We start from the raw sequence: 15,038 nt of genomic DNA, 5'->3' as shown, positions 1-15,038 counted from the left end.
CCCATACGTACAACGGCCCCTGTAAGACGCGACCTTGCGTAGCGGCTTTGTCCATTCGGATGCGGCCGTCTTCGATGACGGAATCAATAAGGCTCCATTTGGTTGCAAAGTATTTTTAAAGTATGTCAATAATACCACAGTATCTTAGGAAACTGTAGTTTCAAATATTATGAGGTGTTTGGTGCTAGTTAAAACTGTAGTATTATGAACCATGGTATCCACAAAACCATGGTATTTTTGCAGTATTAAAAAAAGAGGTCCGGACACAACCAAATAGTACCCCTTAATACTTTGATTGTCAAACACATCACTGTTTTCACGATACTCTAAAAGACTGATGTTTTCATAAACCATGGTATTCGATGTCCTCTGCACAAAAAAACTGCAGTATTGGAATACTAAGGTTTTTAAAAAGCATTGCATCCAAACAGAGCCTAAGACGCGTCGCCTCTGCCAGTGGTACAGCTCCAAAATTTGATAAAAGAAAAAATAACTCGTCTTCTCTCTTTTTAGCACTTTGTTGCATACATTTTCGACAAAGGCTTATACACATTGTAGCTTTGAGCACTTTATTGCATATGTTGTCCCCTAGACATTTGAACATATATGAATCTAGTTGTGAAATGCAATGCAATTATGAGATGAATGTGCTTATACATTATGAAAATATTATGGATGTGCATTTGGTATGCTGCTAAAATGTAATAAAAATAAAATGAAAATAAAAGTGAGGTACGAACAATTCTGTTAAGGAAACCTCCTGTAATGTTAGTGTATAGGAGGAAGTTCCATCGGAACAACCGCATGTAATGTTAGTGTATAGGAGACACTTCCATCGAAACAACAACCTCTAGACATCCTAGCATTGGAAGCGGTATGTCAACCAAAACCGCTTGCTATGGGATATCATTGCAGGTGGTTTGAAAACTGCCTCCCGATGCCGAGTATCAGCGACACATGCTTGGAGACAGAACGAGGAGCCGCCAGAGGCCCATGTACCAAAACAGCCTCCAGAGCCCGATTTTTGTCCTAGTGTCCTCTAGTCCCTGTCTTCCGCTGGCGGAGGCGACACATTTTATCGGTTCCTGTCTGAAGAGAATTTATGACCTTGCGTAATGGTTTTGTCCATTCGAATGTGGCCATCTCCGATCATGCTCACGAACAACTATATTGCTCCTAGTGACGCGGCCCCAACCTGCTAATCAAATCTAACAGGGTGCACGGTTGGCGGGTTTTAGCCTTTGGGCATAACTCCTGTATTTGGCCGTCCCCTGCTCGGTGTAGTGGGTGGAGTTTCACATAGCCCTTGAAGGATTCTGCAAAGGCATATCTGATGACTCTACTTCTGCTCGATGTACGGTTTTGGCCGTGTCCACAATGCCCCATGCGACTTGCCTTAAATTAGCTCTACGTGGGCGGGCAAGATTCTTGGCGTCATGGGACCAGTGCTCCATGCCCGTTATGTTGGGCACCATCGGCCTTGATGGAAGGCACCCCTTGGCATTATTCGACATCATGTGTTGCACATACATGATTCCAGTCGCGTCGATAGGTCCACGACAGAACTGTGTGCGAATACGGTTGTGCGATGGAGGATCGACATGTGGTGGTAGCATGGAAAACTAATTGAGATGTAGGCTTCAAGTTAAGGGGTGGGCCGATATTATATACCCAACAGTGGGCAGGATCGAAGGCCCCATGTATATATATATATATATATATATATATATATATATATATATATATATATATATATATATATATATATATATATATATGATATACTCTTTGAATAGGTGGGGCTCTTTGAGTAGGGTCTCGAGTGTTAGGGTTAAAACTCTAGGTTCAACCTTCGTCAGTTGAACCTAGGAATGACAACGTCGACGCGATATTCCCTTGTTGAAGATATTGCATGATGATTGATGGTTGAGGTTTGCTGCAACTTTTTGCCTTTACTTTTTTTGCTATGTGCATTCTCCTCATGTCTTGACTAGCTCTTGATATTGTGTTGTTGTAAAGGCAAGATGTAATTGGTATTCTCTCAACGTTAATTTATTCCTTTTATCGAAAAAAATAAAAATTCCCTTGCATTCTACACGCACGCAGGAAGGGAGCACTTCCTTCCGAGGAGGAAATTACAACACGGCATAAATTTAGAACACAAAACCGTAACTATGGTAGATTTTTACTGATCTTTTTAGAAAAGAAGGATTACCCACGGCCTCTGCATCAGAGTAATGCATGCAACCCTTTTATTATTAAGTCGGGCAACAACAAGAAACGTAGTAGTGTTACCACGACATCCGATGGATGGGGCCCACGGGAACAATGGCAAGAGACGAATCACGCGCACCGTCATTTACTCGCGTGGTTAATTGTGTGAAGGATGATGTATACCCCGTCTACCCGGATGTACATGGCCTAATACACATCCCGATACTTATGTTGATCGTCGGTAAGATGAATAATATGTGAGATGTACGCCATAAAAACCGTACTACCTTCGGAAACTCCTTTCACCACAACACACACACACACACATTATATATATACTTGGTCTAAGTATCGGTCAAAGTAAATGTCAGAGTATGTATTATTAGACCTTATATATTCCGATGAAGGGAGCAGGAGGTTTGTGACCCTGGATATCACACGCGGTTTGTGGTTGATTTAGTGTAAAAATGAATGGCCTTGACTCCGGTGTCACCTTCTGAAAGTTGCATCACATTTGTAAGTAGGTAAGCAACGCATATCTTTCTAATGTTCGTTGTACTATCATGATTAAACATGGATAGATGGATAATTTTCTAAAAAAAAAACAACGCATACTTTTGTTGACCCGGGGAGAGAGAGAGAGAGACGTGGCGGTGGCGCCTCGCTCTGTTGGGTCTTCCGTCCGTCCCCGGCCAGCCCAAGACAAAAACAGAGCACCCATCCGTCCACAGATGGAAGAGTGGGAGCCAGTCCCGAGTGCTGATGCAGCAGTATCAGCCGCCAGCACCACAAACAGGAGGCTTCTAGAAGACTAGACCAGAGGACGAAGCTTGCCCGCCTCAGGAAGCAACGCAAAATCAAAGCTTCCAGAAATCGACGGCATTGATTGCCCTCGCAGGCCACAGCACGGATCGCTTGACCATACATGGCACGCAGCAATAAGCACAAGGATTATGTAAAGTTTTCATTGCAAAAAAGCTGGATTATCATACACTCTTCCCCTGTTTATATACGCTGACACGGCGACCCGGACCATCTTCCTCAATCTCAGTCCAGAGTCTCGGAAGGTCAGCTCCTCGGGCCATCGTCGGCGTCGTCCCTCCTCTTTGCCGCCCCCCTTCCTCTGGCTACTGGTAGTGCCAGTACTAGTACTACCAGTAGTATATAACAATTCAATCCCGTCCACCAACCACACCAAGAACCGCGAGCGAGCGAGCTCGGGATCCGGTTTGAAATTGCCATGGAGGCGGCCGCCGAGCTGGCGCAGCGCCTGCGGGCCGCGGCCAACGAGCGGCTGGCGGGGCAGGAGCCGCTCCTCCTCGTCGCCGCGCCGCTGCTCGCGCTCCTCGCCGCGCGCGCCGTCCACGCCGCCGCCGCCGACGTCGCCGACCGCGGCCTCCGCACCGTCCTCATCACCCTCGCCATGGCCGCCGTCAAGTACGTATCTCTTCTCGCTTATCTTTCTCATCTTCATCCTATTCAACGCTGCCCGACTATAGCTACTTCAGTTCATCTATCCAATCCAATCTAATCTGCTCCGCTCCGCCGCGCGCGCGCCCGCAGGTTGGTGCCGGGGGTCAGCGGGTACATCGCCGCCGAGAAGAGCAAGGTAACCAATCAACCACCACTACGGATTAACCATCCGCCCATTCCATCCCATCCCATCCCAACCAGCAGCAATCGAACAAGCAATCTTGGGTGGACAATAAGCAAGAAAATATCTCGACATAATTCAGAAAGAATCTTGGATAAGCAAGCCAATATCTTCTTGCACTGTTGGAAACAGACAGACAGCACACGCATCTCACAGTCAGCTGCTGCCGTGCACGCCACATCCATCCACGCTGACATTGGCGACTTAACTGATTGTGCCACTCGTGCTGCAGGTTGTTGAGAAGTTGCAGTCAGGAAGTGCGTCCAGCAAGAAGAATCTGCGAACCGAGCTGCCCGCCGTCGGGATCCCCGACAGGGTCATAGGCGATCTCCAGGCCCTCAAAGACAAGGATGTGAGATGGCAGGGGAAATGCTCCGGCACAGTGTACATGCACCTCAACGACACGATGAACTCAAACTGCTTTGTGCTCTTACAATTTCAAATCCTACTCTACTGTTTTCACATTTTCTTCTTCATGTCAAATAAGCGTGCCTAACTCTACTCTCTGATTCTTGCAGTTATATCGCTGGGAGCGAGTCTGAAGGCCATTTTTCACTGATAAACAAGGCCTACTCTATGTAAGACCTGAGATTTTAATATATCCTGGCTACTCCTGATATGAACTGTATTTATACACAACCTGTTCATGACATATAATTTGTATCACTTTCCACCTTACATAGAAAATATGTAGCCAATAATAGGCGGTGACGCTTTTTTTAGGTAATGATAGGCGATGACTCTAGCTTATGTGACAAGAATGTCATATTTGTTTTTCAGGGGACACTTTCTTAAAATTTACATGCTGCCTGTATGAAGCAAGATCAGTAAAGAAGCTCCAAATAATATGACTACAGACTATCTGAAAGATTAGTCAGTGAAATATCTACTTCCATGATCAGTAATAGGGATAGCGAATTTGTGATTTGCTTCTTCACAATTAAATGTTTTAAGTTGCAGTGCGGATAGGCCTAGCGCTCTATACCTAACCTTCAGACTCGTACTACATTCTCTGATGACGACTTCCAAATGAATCATGCATAAACATTTCTCGATGTTTTCAGGTTTTCACACACAAATCCACTGCATCAGGATGTATTCAAGAGTGTGGCACAGTTAGAGGCTGAAGTAGTTGCAATGACAGCTGCTTTGCTTGGCAGCAAAGAAAAGGCGTCTGGTGGACAAATTTGTGGCAATATGACGTCAGGCGGAACTGAAAGCATATTATTGGCCGTCAAAACATCACGCGATTATATGCAGTCAAAGAAGGGAATCACAAAGCCCGAAATGTGAGATAGTGATGCATTTTATTTGGTTTCTCAGCCAATACCTTTTTGCTTTGGAACGCATAGCAATTTCCTTGTCTCCATGGTAACAAAAGTTTATTATACAGGATTATTGCTGAATCAGCTCATTCTGCCTATGACAAAGCTGCCCAATATTTCAATATTAAAGTGCGGCGTGTACCTGTGAATAAAGAATTTCTTGCAGATGTAAAAGGATTCAAACGGTGCATAAATGGAAACACCATAATGGTAAGCATCCATTCACCTGAGATTCGAGAGACTAGTATGTGTCGTGATGCCTTTTAACAAACTTCTGTTGTACAGATGGTTGGATCTGCACCAGGGTTTCCCCATGGTTTAATTGATCCTATTGAGGTAATAGCATTAATTGTACTTCTTGCGCTGTTGCATCAGCAAGTTTGGTGGTTGCTTCATAACTCAAAATATTTCAGGAACTTGGGGAGTTGGCTTCACAATATGGTATTTGCTTGCATGTTGATCTATGCCTTGGTGGCTTCGTATTGCCTTTCGCCCGTAAGCTTGGGTACTTATTCTTCTCATATAATAATAAATATTGTTCCAGTTATCTAATGTTCTCTAATTGTGCCCTGACTCCTTGTCAGCAGTACTAATACATGTGCCAACTTTGAAGAAATTCATTAGAACATTTCATGATACATACTTTTAGTATTTTGTATTCTGTGAACTATTGTGCTACAACTTTCAATGGATGTGCTATCCACTATTTTGAATCTTGCTGTCAGCATTAAATGTTATACCTACTTGTCCTTTGCAAAATGCAGGTACCCTATTCCTCCTTTTGATTTTTCTGTCAAAGGTGTTACGTCCATCTCAACGGATGTTCATAAGTATGGGCTAGCTCCAAAAGGCACCAGTACTGTCCTATACAGGAATCATGCAATTAGAAAGGTAGAAATAAGCATGGAATATTTATCTTCACTTTGCTCTGCACATTTCTAACATTTTCTCTCTCTTTCTTTTGTGATTGGCGCCGTCATCTTCAATACTTGCATCAAATTCAGCACCAATTTGTTGCTGGTAAGTCTCCATCTTCTTTGAATTATATAACACAATCGGATCCTGACTTCAACATTTACTCAACTGGACACCGTAATTTCCTTTGTGAAATCAGTAAAAAAACAAAAACATTTTGTAAAATTCCAGTCAATTGTTGGAACGTAGTGAAGAAGATTTTGTTATTGGCACTCCCTTTCTCTAAGATATCGACCTGGGCTGCATCGTAGTTGCCTCTGGTAATGGTGGCACACAGCTGTATACTACTCATGCATGTAATTGTTCACGTGTCTGCTAATGTTTGCTTATGTTTACATAGCCCAGTTAACAAATATTAGTACAAAACTAATATAGTGTGTTACTTTTCCTTGTTTGCTCAGTGACTGAATGGACTGGTGGGCTCTATATTTCCCCTACTATGGCTGGAAGCAGGCCAGGTGGACTAGTCGCAGGAGCTTGGGCTGCGATGATGTCTCTTGGATTGAATGGTAACAACTTTATTTAAATATATCAGAGTGGTGGTAGTTCTGTATTAGAACAGCATTCCTGATGTATCCTGGGCCTGGTGCTTGTTTTCCAGGTTATTTGGAAAGTACTGGTAAGATCATGGAAGTCTCAAAGAAGATACAAAAAGGGTAAAGAAAACTGTTTGATTATCATGCTTGAAAGCCTACTATAAAGTATAAACAGATCTGTATAGAGACTGACAGCACTAGTGTTTTGCAAAAAATAAAATAAAAATTCTAGCATTTTCGCAATAAAAGTTGTGATCTAATGGTCATTTGGAGATTAATATATTCTGACTGACCATACATAAAATATGTATGTTGTATCATTCGCACCTGTTCTGAACTAATAGTCAAATGTCAAATTAATGTTTGTATACCAGATATCCTCGTAAATGTGGAATGACAATGTCTGATTCCTTGTAGTAATTCTCTAATCTTGTAGCTAGACTAACAGTGTAATTGTTTGTGCAGAATTGATGATATCTCAGGTTTATTTGTGATTGGGAAGCCAGACATGACCGTCGTGGCCTTTGGGTCGGACGCGGTCGACATATTTGAGGTAAATGACATAATGTCATCAAAAGGATGGCACCTCAATGCTCTTCAGAGACCCAACAGGTAAATCCAAATTAACCCGATTTCATCCAACAAACCAGCTGTGTTTTCCACGTACCAGTGCCAATCCTGACAGTGCTACTTGGTTCTTCAGTCTGCACATCTGCGTGACGCTTCAACACACGGCTATCTATGAGGAATTCCTCAAGGACCTCGAGGATTCCGTGGACACAGTGAGTGATCAATATGACCTTTTGCTGGTTCCTAGAGAAAGCGAAAACATTGACTATATTGGTGTTGGTTGCAGGTGAAAGCGAATCCAGGGCCTATCAGTGGGGGGATGGCTCCCATCTATGGCGCGGCTGGGAAGATGCCGGACAGAGGCACGGTCAAGGAGTTGCTTGTGGAGTTCATGGACAGCTCTTGCTAACCATTGACTATACCCCATTGGTTATCTCTCTGTAACATGTATGACTGTTGTGTGATCTTCTATATTTGGTTTGGCTGCAAAACAGAAGGCACACAATGCCTCCAATACAGACATGTATCTATGTATCAGTTACATTGGTTGCAATGAAGTTACATTTTCAGCCTATTGCTCCTATATACTTCCTTGCTCTCTCTGACAATCACAATTATGACCAAGTTTCGGTGTTATATTTACCAGCCCTTTCCAGTTTCCTGAGCCATCCTGCATCGCCGCCCTTTTTGCGGACAACTTCTTCCAGCGCAGCTCTAACATCAGCAGGCATTTTGGTAGACGACCCCGCGACGTATACTGCGGCACCAGAGCATAACATGTTCAGCACCCTTGCGCTCTGCTCCCTTATCTTGTGTTGCACATACACCTTCTCAGGCTGATCCCTAGAGAAGGCGGCAAAGAAACCGCCACCCTCTTTCAGGGACAGAACTCTGTTGTCCTGGGCATGGTGTGACCAAAAGTCCCTGTGTAGAAAATCATCGTCTTCGTTTCTACAGCCGAAGAAGAATAGGATCTGAGCTGTGGGTTGCCTCGCCCTCTGTGCAGCCCTCTCCTCCACGAATGCTCGGAATGGCGCACATCCTGTTCCTGGTCCAATAAGAACAAGAGGAGTCGACGAATCTGGAGGAGGCAGGGATCCTAGGTGTATCCAGCATGGTACACGAGTTTCTGCATGTAAGCGCGACGAGGGTTTATGGTTTTTCTTTGGCGAGGTGATCAAGTTAAAAGCAAGAGTATACATTTGTTACAGCAGCAGCAGCAGCAGCAGCAGAGTAACTGTAAGAAACAATGCATACCTTCATTTGGATTGAGTCCTGCCAGCCATGTGGAGCAGAGACCATGCTTTCTCCTGAAAGGAGTAGCAAGCCATGATACAACACTAACAGTCAAGTGTATCTGGTTTGGATGTGCCAATGGGGACGACGATACCGAAAATGCTCTTTTCTTCAACGGCGGCGTCAATTGCACCAACCATTCAAAAGGCATGTGCACCCAGGGAAAGTCCTCCAATACCTTACAAAGCATATCTAACTGTTCATCCATGATAAATAAATTCCAAAGACAATACCCTATTACCATATAACTTTCACATCCTAAGTTTTTCTTACTGCAAGAAAGTTGTAAAGGAGATCTTCAGTAAAGACATCACTTACTTCTAGAACAGTTCGACCCTCCTTGTGATTGTACTGGTAAAGGATATCTCTTCCTTCAGGAGAAGCAAACTCCTCAAGCCTTTCTTTCTGAAGCCTTTTCTTCTGAAGCCTCTCCTTTTCATCTTCAGTTGTTGCAAAACAATGAAGCCTTTCCTTTTCATGTTGAACTGTTGCAAAATAGCTCATGATCTACAAATGAATATCGGAATTTTGTGAGCATTGAGATAATATATTAGACATCTGCATCAGGATATCAGTGGCGCCGATAAGATGTCAAACAACTAGAAAAGAGGTGTATGAGATGAAGCATTCAGGGTAACTGCTCTTGCCTCATAGAAATACCGCCCAGGGGAAGCTGATGCAACATCCATTGTCAAAGCAACAAAGGTCTTTAACTTGATACAATCCATCAAGCCATTCACAGGTGAACCTTTGGAAACTTCATCCCCGCCCTTTGCTCGTATCTGGGCACACAAAAAATAGTCTCTGTTTTAGTCAAGTCAATAACTGCAACTAGATGGTTGGTTGAGAAGGTATAAGAAAGCATAGCTCCCTCTAGCTTCCCCCTTTTTATGGGTAAACTCAAGAACCACATGTTCAAAAAAGGAAAAAAGAGAGGATATATTGTTCAAACCATCTCTAGTAGCTCACTACCAAAGCGGCCTGGTCAAGGCGCAGTTGTATTTATTTTTGCAACAAACAATGTGCAGATAGGCAATGTGGAAAGGAAAGTTGTTGAGAAACCAAGGGAGAAGAAAACACAAAGGTGCAAGAAGCTACATCAATGAGATATAATAAAACAAAGCCACATACCGTTATGTAGCAATCTGGATCCAAGTTACAGCGTTTGATGAAAGCATTAACAGCTGATGGATTCTGACTTGGTAGAATTTCTAAAGCGTCACCAACTTGATAACGGACCGCCTAATATGAAAAAATTAGAATCTCCATGTGTTAACAAGATGACTGCAAGCTAACATCATCATATGGAACAAAGAACATACAGAAGATGGGTCTTCCAATTCAAAATGGCGCACATCTCTCTCAGAATCCTTCTTAGTCAAGCGCTCATTTGTTACCTAAAAAAGGTTAGCAGCATCAGAAGCTACATGAACTAAGCAAATAAAGATGGATGTACTAAATTGCGACACAATAGCTACATCATCAATCTAGTCATAAAACAGGAGCAACCCCTAGAAAGAACCAGTACAATTCCTATATGTTGTTTAGTATGATACAACCCACTAGCCCAGCTATTATTCGTTAGTTAATTAAGGTTAGACTTTCTGCGAGCATGGTAAATATCTGGCCATGCTAATTGAACCTACAGAGTAAGGTCGTATCAGATGCATGGCACATGACTGCAAGATGTGCTTGGTCATGCATAGTTAGTGGCAAACTTCTCAGAACAAGTCACCAGGCAACCTTAAAACTACTCAGGCATATCCGTAAACAAATTTAGTGTCAGGTCAGCTCAAAATAGCCAATCAAATTACAGGTTACAAAGTCGACTTACACAAATAAGTTCAAACCATTTAAATAGTGTTATTCTGGGTGATTGCAGTATGCAGGGCTTTTTGGGGACATAAACCTTTAAGGCAACTAATCATGAATTTCTTGAGTACTCTCAGATGGAAATTTCTCAGGAGCAAATTCTACATTCAGTAACCTAATACACAAGATAGAGTAATATTTTATACGTAATTAGCAAAGATTCCCTAGAGATAAATGTACATTCATATTTAGAACTGCTGTATCATGTGAACCAGATATAACCAAACTATAAATGAGTGATACGAATAAAATGAGAAGATGATTGAAAGTATTAAACACTTGAACAGGATACATAATGTACCATCTTTAACATGTATTGTGGCTCTCCATCATTATGGAACTTCAGAGCAGGGTGCATTGAGCGCGCTCTCCCGATTAATTTCTTGGAGTCTGGTGAATAGATGACAGACATGATCTTTAGAAGAGATATTACACAACAGCTTACATGTTTACTGCTAAAATTAGCACCATTGAGACCTCATACCTGAAACAGTGGAGTCTTGTGGAGTATCATCGGAAGAGTAATATATGACTTCGACCTTTGCATCCCCCAAATTATTCAGATTAGGATTAATTATGTCGGGTATTCTTGGTAAAAGTGACGGATTTGTTCGATTCAATGATTTCCACAAAGACAGCACCCAAGGACCTAGAGCTTTTTCATATCTGGTATACAGCAAAAAGAAAAGGAACCGCTTGGTTGCTGTGACGAATTTCTTTCCAACAAGAAGAAAAATAATCCTTGGAATTTCGACAGGCATGACAAATATGAATTTTGACTTCTCAAAAACATGCAAATGAACAGCAACGATAGCAAATACAAACGACAGATGCTAACAGCATACCCTGAAGAGGCTTGTTCATCTCCCAAGCCTATCCCTATGATCGATTTCGCACCAAGCTGTGAAAGCCTTTTACGGAGCTTCATTGCAGCAACCTGCAGTGCATGCACGACAAATCAATGAGCACCATTGTATCAACAAAACACACCACACAGCGCAGCAGCAAGCTAAGAAAGAAATCATGGTCAGAAGACCAACATTGTACGTCTGCAGGTAGCCTGAATCGCCGAGCCCAAACACGGCGTAACGGAGCCCTTGCAGCCACGGGGCATCAAGGTTCTTCTTCAGAAGGTACCTCCAGAACCCCTGTCACCAGCAAAACCACCCAAAGGGACAAAATCTTAATTAGCAGAACAGAAGCAAAAGAACCTTGCGAGCAGAAGAACTGCATCTCAACAATGTCACTCTACCACCTTCATGGAGTCCGGGGGCTCGCCCTGCCCGGCGGTGGACACGACGAAGATCACAGACCTTTCTCCCGGCAAGCGGCTCTGCACGACAATTATTAAGCGGAAGGAGTTCGAATGAGAGACCGGTCTCGCACGCGGAAAGAAAGTGTTTTGTAGGGCACGGAGCGGAGCTTGCTTGCTTACAGGGTCGAAGCTGTCCATGGAGAGGACGTGGACGGCAGGGCAGCCGCCGCGCTCGGCCTCGCGGCCCACGCGCCCAGCGGCTTCCTCGGCGTGGCCGGTCTGCGATGCGTAGAGCACGAGGAGACGGCCGCCGCTCGCCGGCGGCGGGTGCTGCGGCGGCGGCGCCATGACAGGGGTGCTTCGTCCGTGGGGCTGGGTCGTCGATTGTTTCTCTTTGGGCCTGGGCCCTGGCCCTCTCGCACTGGTGTCGATTGATATTGGGCCCTGGCTCTCTCACACTGGTGGTCTCGATTTATATTGGGCCCTGGCCCTCTCGCACTAGTCGATTACAACAACTACCCCCACCTGTCTCAAAGAAAAAAAAAACTACCCCCACCGCCGGAGAGTGGGTTTTCTAGCCGTCCGCGTTTCTACCAGGTAATAACGAGGTCTTTCTCAAAAAAAAAAGAGGTAATAACGAGGTGAACTGTGTGTTTTTCTAGCGGTGTGAGTTACATCACACGATATTGGTTTAAGATTCGTGCAGTATCTGCCTGGTCAACGAAGTGAACTGTGTATTTGGTTGGGCAGCACACAACCTCAATCGATGGTTTCCTTTTTTTTTAGAGAAGTACCATGTATTCATTCATAAAAGCAGGAACATACAACATATATGGCTTCTCTCAGAAACAATCCAGAGAGACAGCACACAAGGAAATCTACAGGAAAATCCATAAAAAAAGGGGACGAGATTTGCCTGTTCTCTTCCCATGCTCCCATCTATACTCCTGCATATGTGACTTAATTTGATTAGAACAAAATAAGGTCCGGCCCCACCCCCTTAAAGTCGGGGGAGGAGGGATGATTATATTAGAATGAAAAAAGAAAAAAAGACAGTCGTAGGATGAAGTGGGAACACGGATGGGAGCATGGACAGGGAGCAGACAAGCCGGATTCAAAAAAATGTTGAAAACTAATCTTTTGGATTCCTGCATTCACCATCATCATGGCCAAAGAATCCAGCCGCCGTCGTCGCCATCTCAAGGCAGAACTCTGGCCAACTAGTTCCACTCCTTTCACTATGTCCCTCCATCGAATTTTTTGTCCTGCCCTTTCCTTTTGACCAGCCACGTCATATTTGACTGCACCTTCCATGTCCCTCCATTTCATAAATAACACGATTTACTTATCTTACGCATCAATTTGATAATTTACAATGCATCCTACATCCTTTATTATATTGGTAAGTTTAGATTATTACCTGTACGCATTTGATTGTCTGTCGGCTCACACGTGCTCTAGGATTAAGAGATCATGACTGAATCAAATAGAATGTCTGAGTTTTCGAAACTTTGGATTTTCTAAAAACACGATTCATATATCTACTTCTCTCTCTGACTAGTTGACGAAAACAAGCTGCAAACACTGATGTGTATTTTTCATGTACTATTATTTGTTAAAAATTATTTGGCTCCATAGCAATGCATAGACATTACCTAGTCAAATCAAAAACAAGAAAGGCAAGAGAGCCACTGGGGCTGGGGCGGGGCGTCTCACGGCGAGGGGGAGCGTGTCCACGCCGCAAGACACCTGTTCGACGAAACGCCTCCGCGACAAGACGGCACACCTACACCGACCACCTCGCGACCACCGAGCCACAGCGACACGACCTCCACTTCCAAGGGCGCGGGCACGACTCCCCCACCCTCGTCTCCGCACCCAGCCTTCGAGGGCTCATCCGCTCCGGGTGGCACCGACACCGGCGATGAGGCTGCTGCTACTCCGCCTCATCTCCGCGCTATGACGAAAGCCCCCATCACCTCGACATCCCCAACATCGGTCTCTTGCCCCGCCTCTCCACGGGTTCACTGCGGCGGAAGCACCCCCACTGCCATGCCATCCCTGGCATCAGCTTCCTGCACCACCTCTTCAGGGGTTCGCGACCTCGTTCTAGAGCTGGTGGCGACTGGTCGCGTCAAGCCTGCGACGGGCGTGCACGAGGAGGGAGGGGAGGTGGAGTCGGTGATGGAAGACCCCTATCAAGACTCTAGTGCTCCCTGAGTTGGTTCCTGCTTCTGGATGAGTTTTTGGTGTCTTTGGGTGTCTGATTTTTTTTTTGAAATTAGGGGTATTTATACCTCAGTACACGGCGGTTTATAAAAGGGGTGGTTGCCAAAAGGACAACCGACATAGCATTGATTAATTACATGATTACTACATGTTAATTATTCCTAATACACCCCTAATCAATTCTTGATCCTGTAAATAGCCGTCTTCTTGATAAGGATTTCTTTAGAAATGGCTTCATCCTTGAGAATGTTCATCATCCTATCTTGAAAAAGATTCCTGCAAAAATTCCATGGGAAAAATATAAGGATGATAGTAGTTGATATGTTGTTAAAACTCCTTTAAACCTGGTGAAAAAAAAGGAGAACATGATACAACATATGATGATTATTGTCTCTTGATAACTCTATGAGGGAAACCTCGGAGAAGGAAAAACTCATTTGTGCGTTAAGAGAACAATAGATATGCATTGTATACTTGCTTTAAAAACCCTAACGAGGAAAAACTTGAAAGTATCGCATATGATGTTGAAAAGATATTGCCTCATTACAAACATTTATGAGAAACTTTGAGAAAAACTCACAAGGAAAATAGTGCAGCTTGATTTGCCATTGAAAACTCCTTTAAAACCCAGTGGAAAAATATAAGGAGAAAATGATATGGCATATAAGAACACTTTTGTTTGAGCATCAGTACAGACGCAAACGCTCATACATACGCACATACGCTCACCCCTATGAATGCACACACGCACACCCTACACCTATGAGCACCTCCGAGATACTGAGCCGGCATGTCATCTTGAAATTTATGAAGTCACCATAGGCGCCTCGTTGTCGACGGCTCCTCCCACTGAAAGCGCATCGCCGGAAGTCCTGAAATAAATCCAGGAATAATGCGAGTACCGGGATTTGAACCCTGGCTAGCTGAGGATACCACTATCCCTCTAGCCATCCAACCATAGGTTGGTTCGTGGCATATATGAACACTTGTGTTTATATTGTCTCACTAAAAACCTTTTGTGAGAAATCATTAGGGAAAAACTCATACAAGGAAAAAAAGAGTACAATATATGCAATATGAGGATTGTTAACAAGTTATAGTTTGGGAGATTA

The 15,038-nt window shown here is 43.9% G+C and overlaps 2 protein-coding genes and 1 pseudogene across 2 annotated transcripts; 2 read left to right on the top strand and 1 right to left on the bottom strand.

The window, feature by feature from the left end:
* Nucleotides 1–3,086: 3,086 nt before the first annotated feature.
* LOC123060230 (sphingosine-1-phosphate lyase) lies at nt 3,087–7,843 on the top strand. Its single transcript, XM_044482827.1, has 15 exons — nt 3,087–3,651; nt 3,778–3,823; nt 4,101–4,252; nt 4,387–4,446; nt 4,933–5,157; nt 5,262–5,403; nt 5,479–5,529; nt 5,607–5,698; nt 5,958–6,084; nt 6,198–6,213; nt 6,570–6,677; nt 6,770–6,824; nt 7,170–7,316; nt 7,408–7,486; nt 7,561–7,843. The coding sequence occupies exons 1-15, from the start codon at nt 3,455–3,457 to the stop codon at nt 7,681–7,683; spliced, it is 1,620 nt and encodes a 539-aa protein (XP_044338762.1). The 5' UTR covers nt 3,087–3,454; the 3' UTR covers nt 7,684–7,843.
* Nucleotides 7,638–12,110, bottom strand: LOC123060229 (NADPH-dependent diflavin oxidoreductase 1). The gene is made up of 12 exons (XM_044482826.1): nt 11,878–12,110; nt 11,698–11,775; nt 11,483–11,590; nt 11,288–11,379; nt 10,927–11,108; nt 10,744–10,832; nt 9,893–9,967; nt 9,702–9,812; nt 9,218–9,352; nt 8,889–9,077; nt 8,532–8,748; nt 7,638–8,403 (listed from the first exon to the last, which is right to left on the bottom strand). Exons 1-12 carry the CDS (start codon nt 12,043–12,045, stop codon nt 7,889–7,891), a joined length of 1,959 nt encoding a protein of 652 aa, XP_044338761.1. The 5' UTR covers nt 12,046–12,110; the 3' UTR covers nt 7,638–7,888.
* Nucleotides 12,111–13,170: 1,060 nt separating this feature from the next.
* LOC123056761 (uncharacterized) overlaps nt 13,171–15,038 on the top strand; it is a 39,210-nt pseudogene continuing 37,342 nt past the window's right edge.

Source organism: Triticum aestivum, chromosome 3A, assembly GCF_018294505.1.
Source record: "Triticum aestivum cultivar Chinese Spring chromosome 3A, IWGSC CS RefSeq v2.1, whole genome shotgun sequence".
NCBI classification, from domain to species: Eukaryota; Viridiplantae; Streptophyta; class Magnoliopsida; order Poales; family Poaceae; genus Triticum; species Triticum aestivum.
The sequence above is the reverse complement of the archived record's forward strand: the minus strand, read 5'-3'. Positions and strand labels throughout refer to the sequence as shown.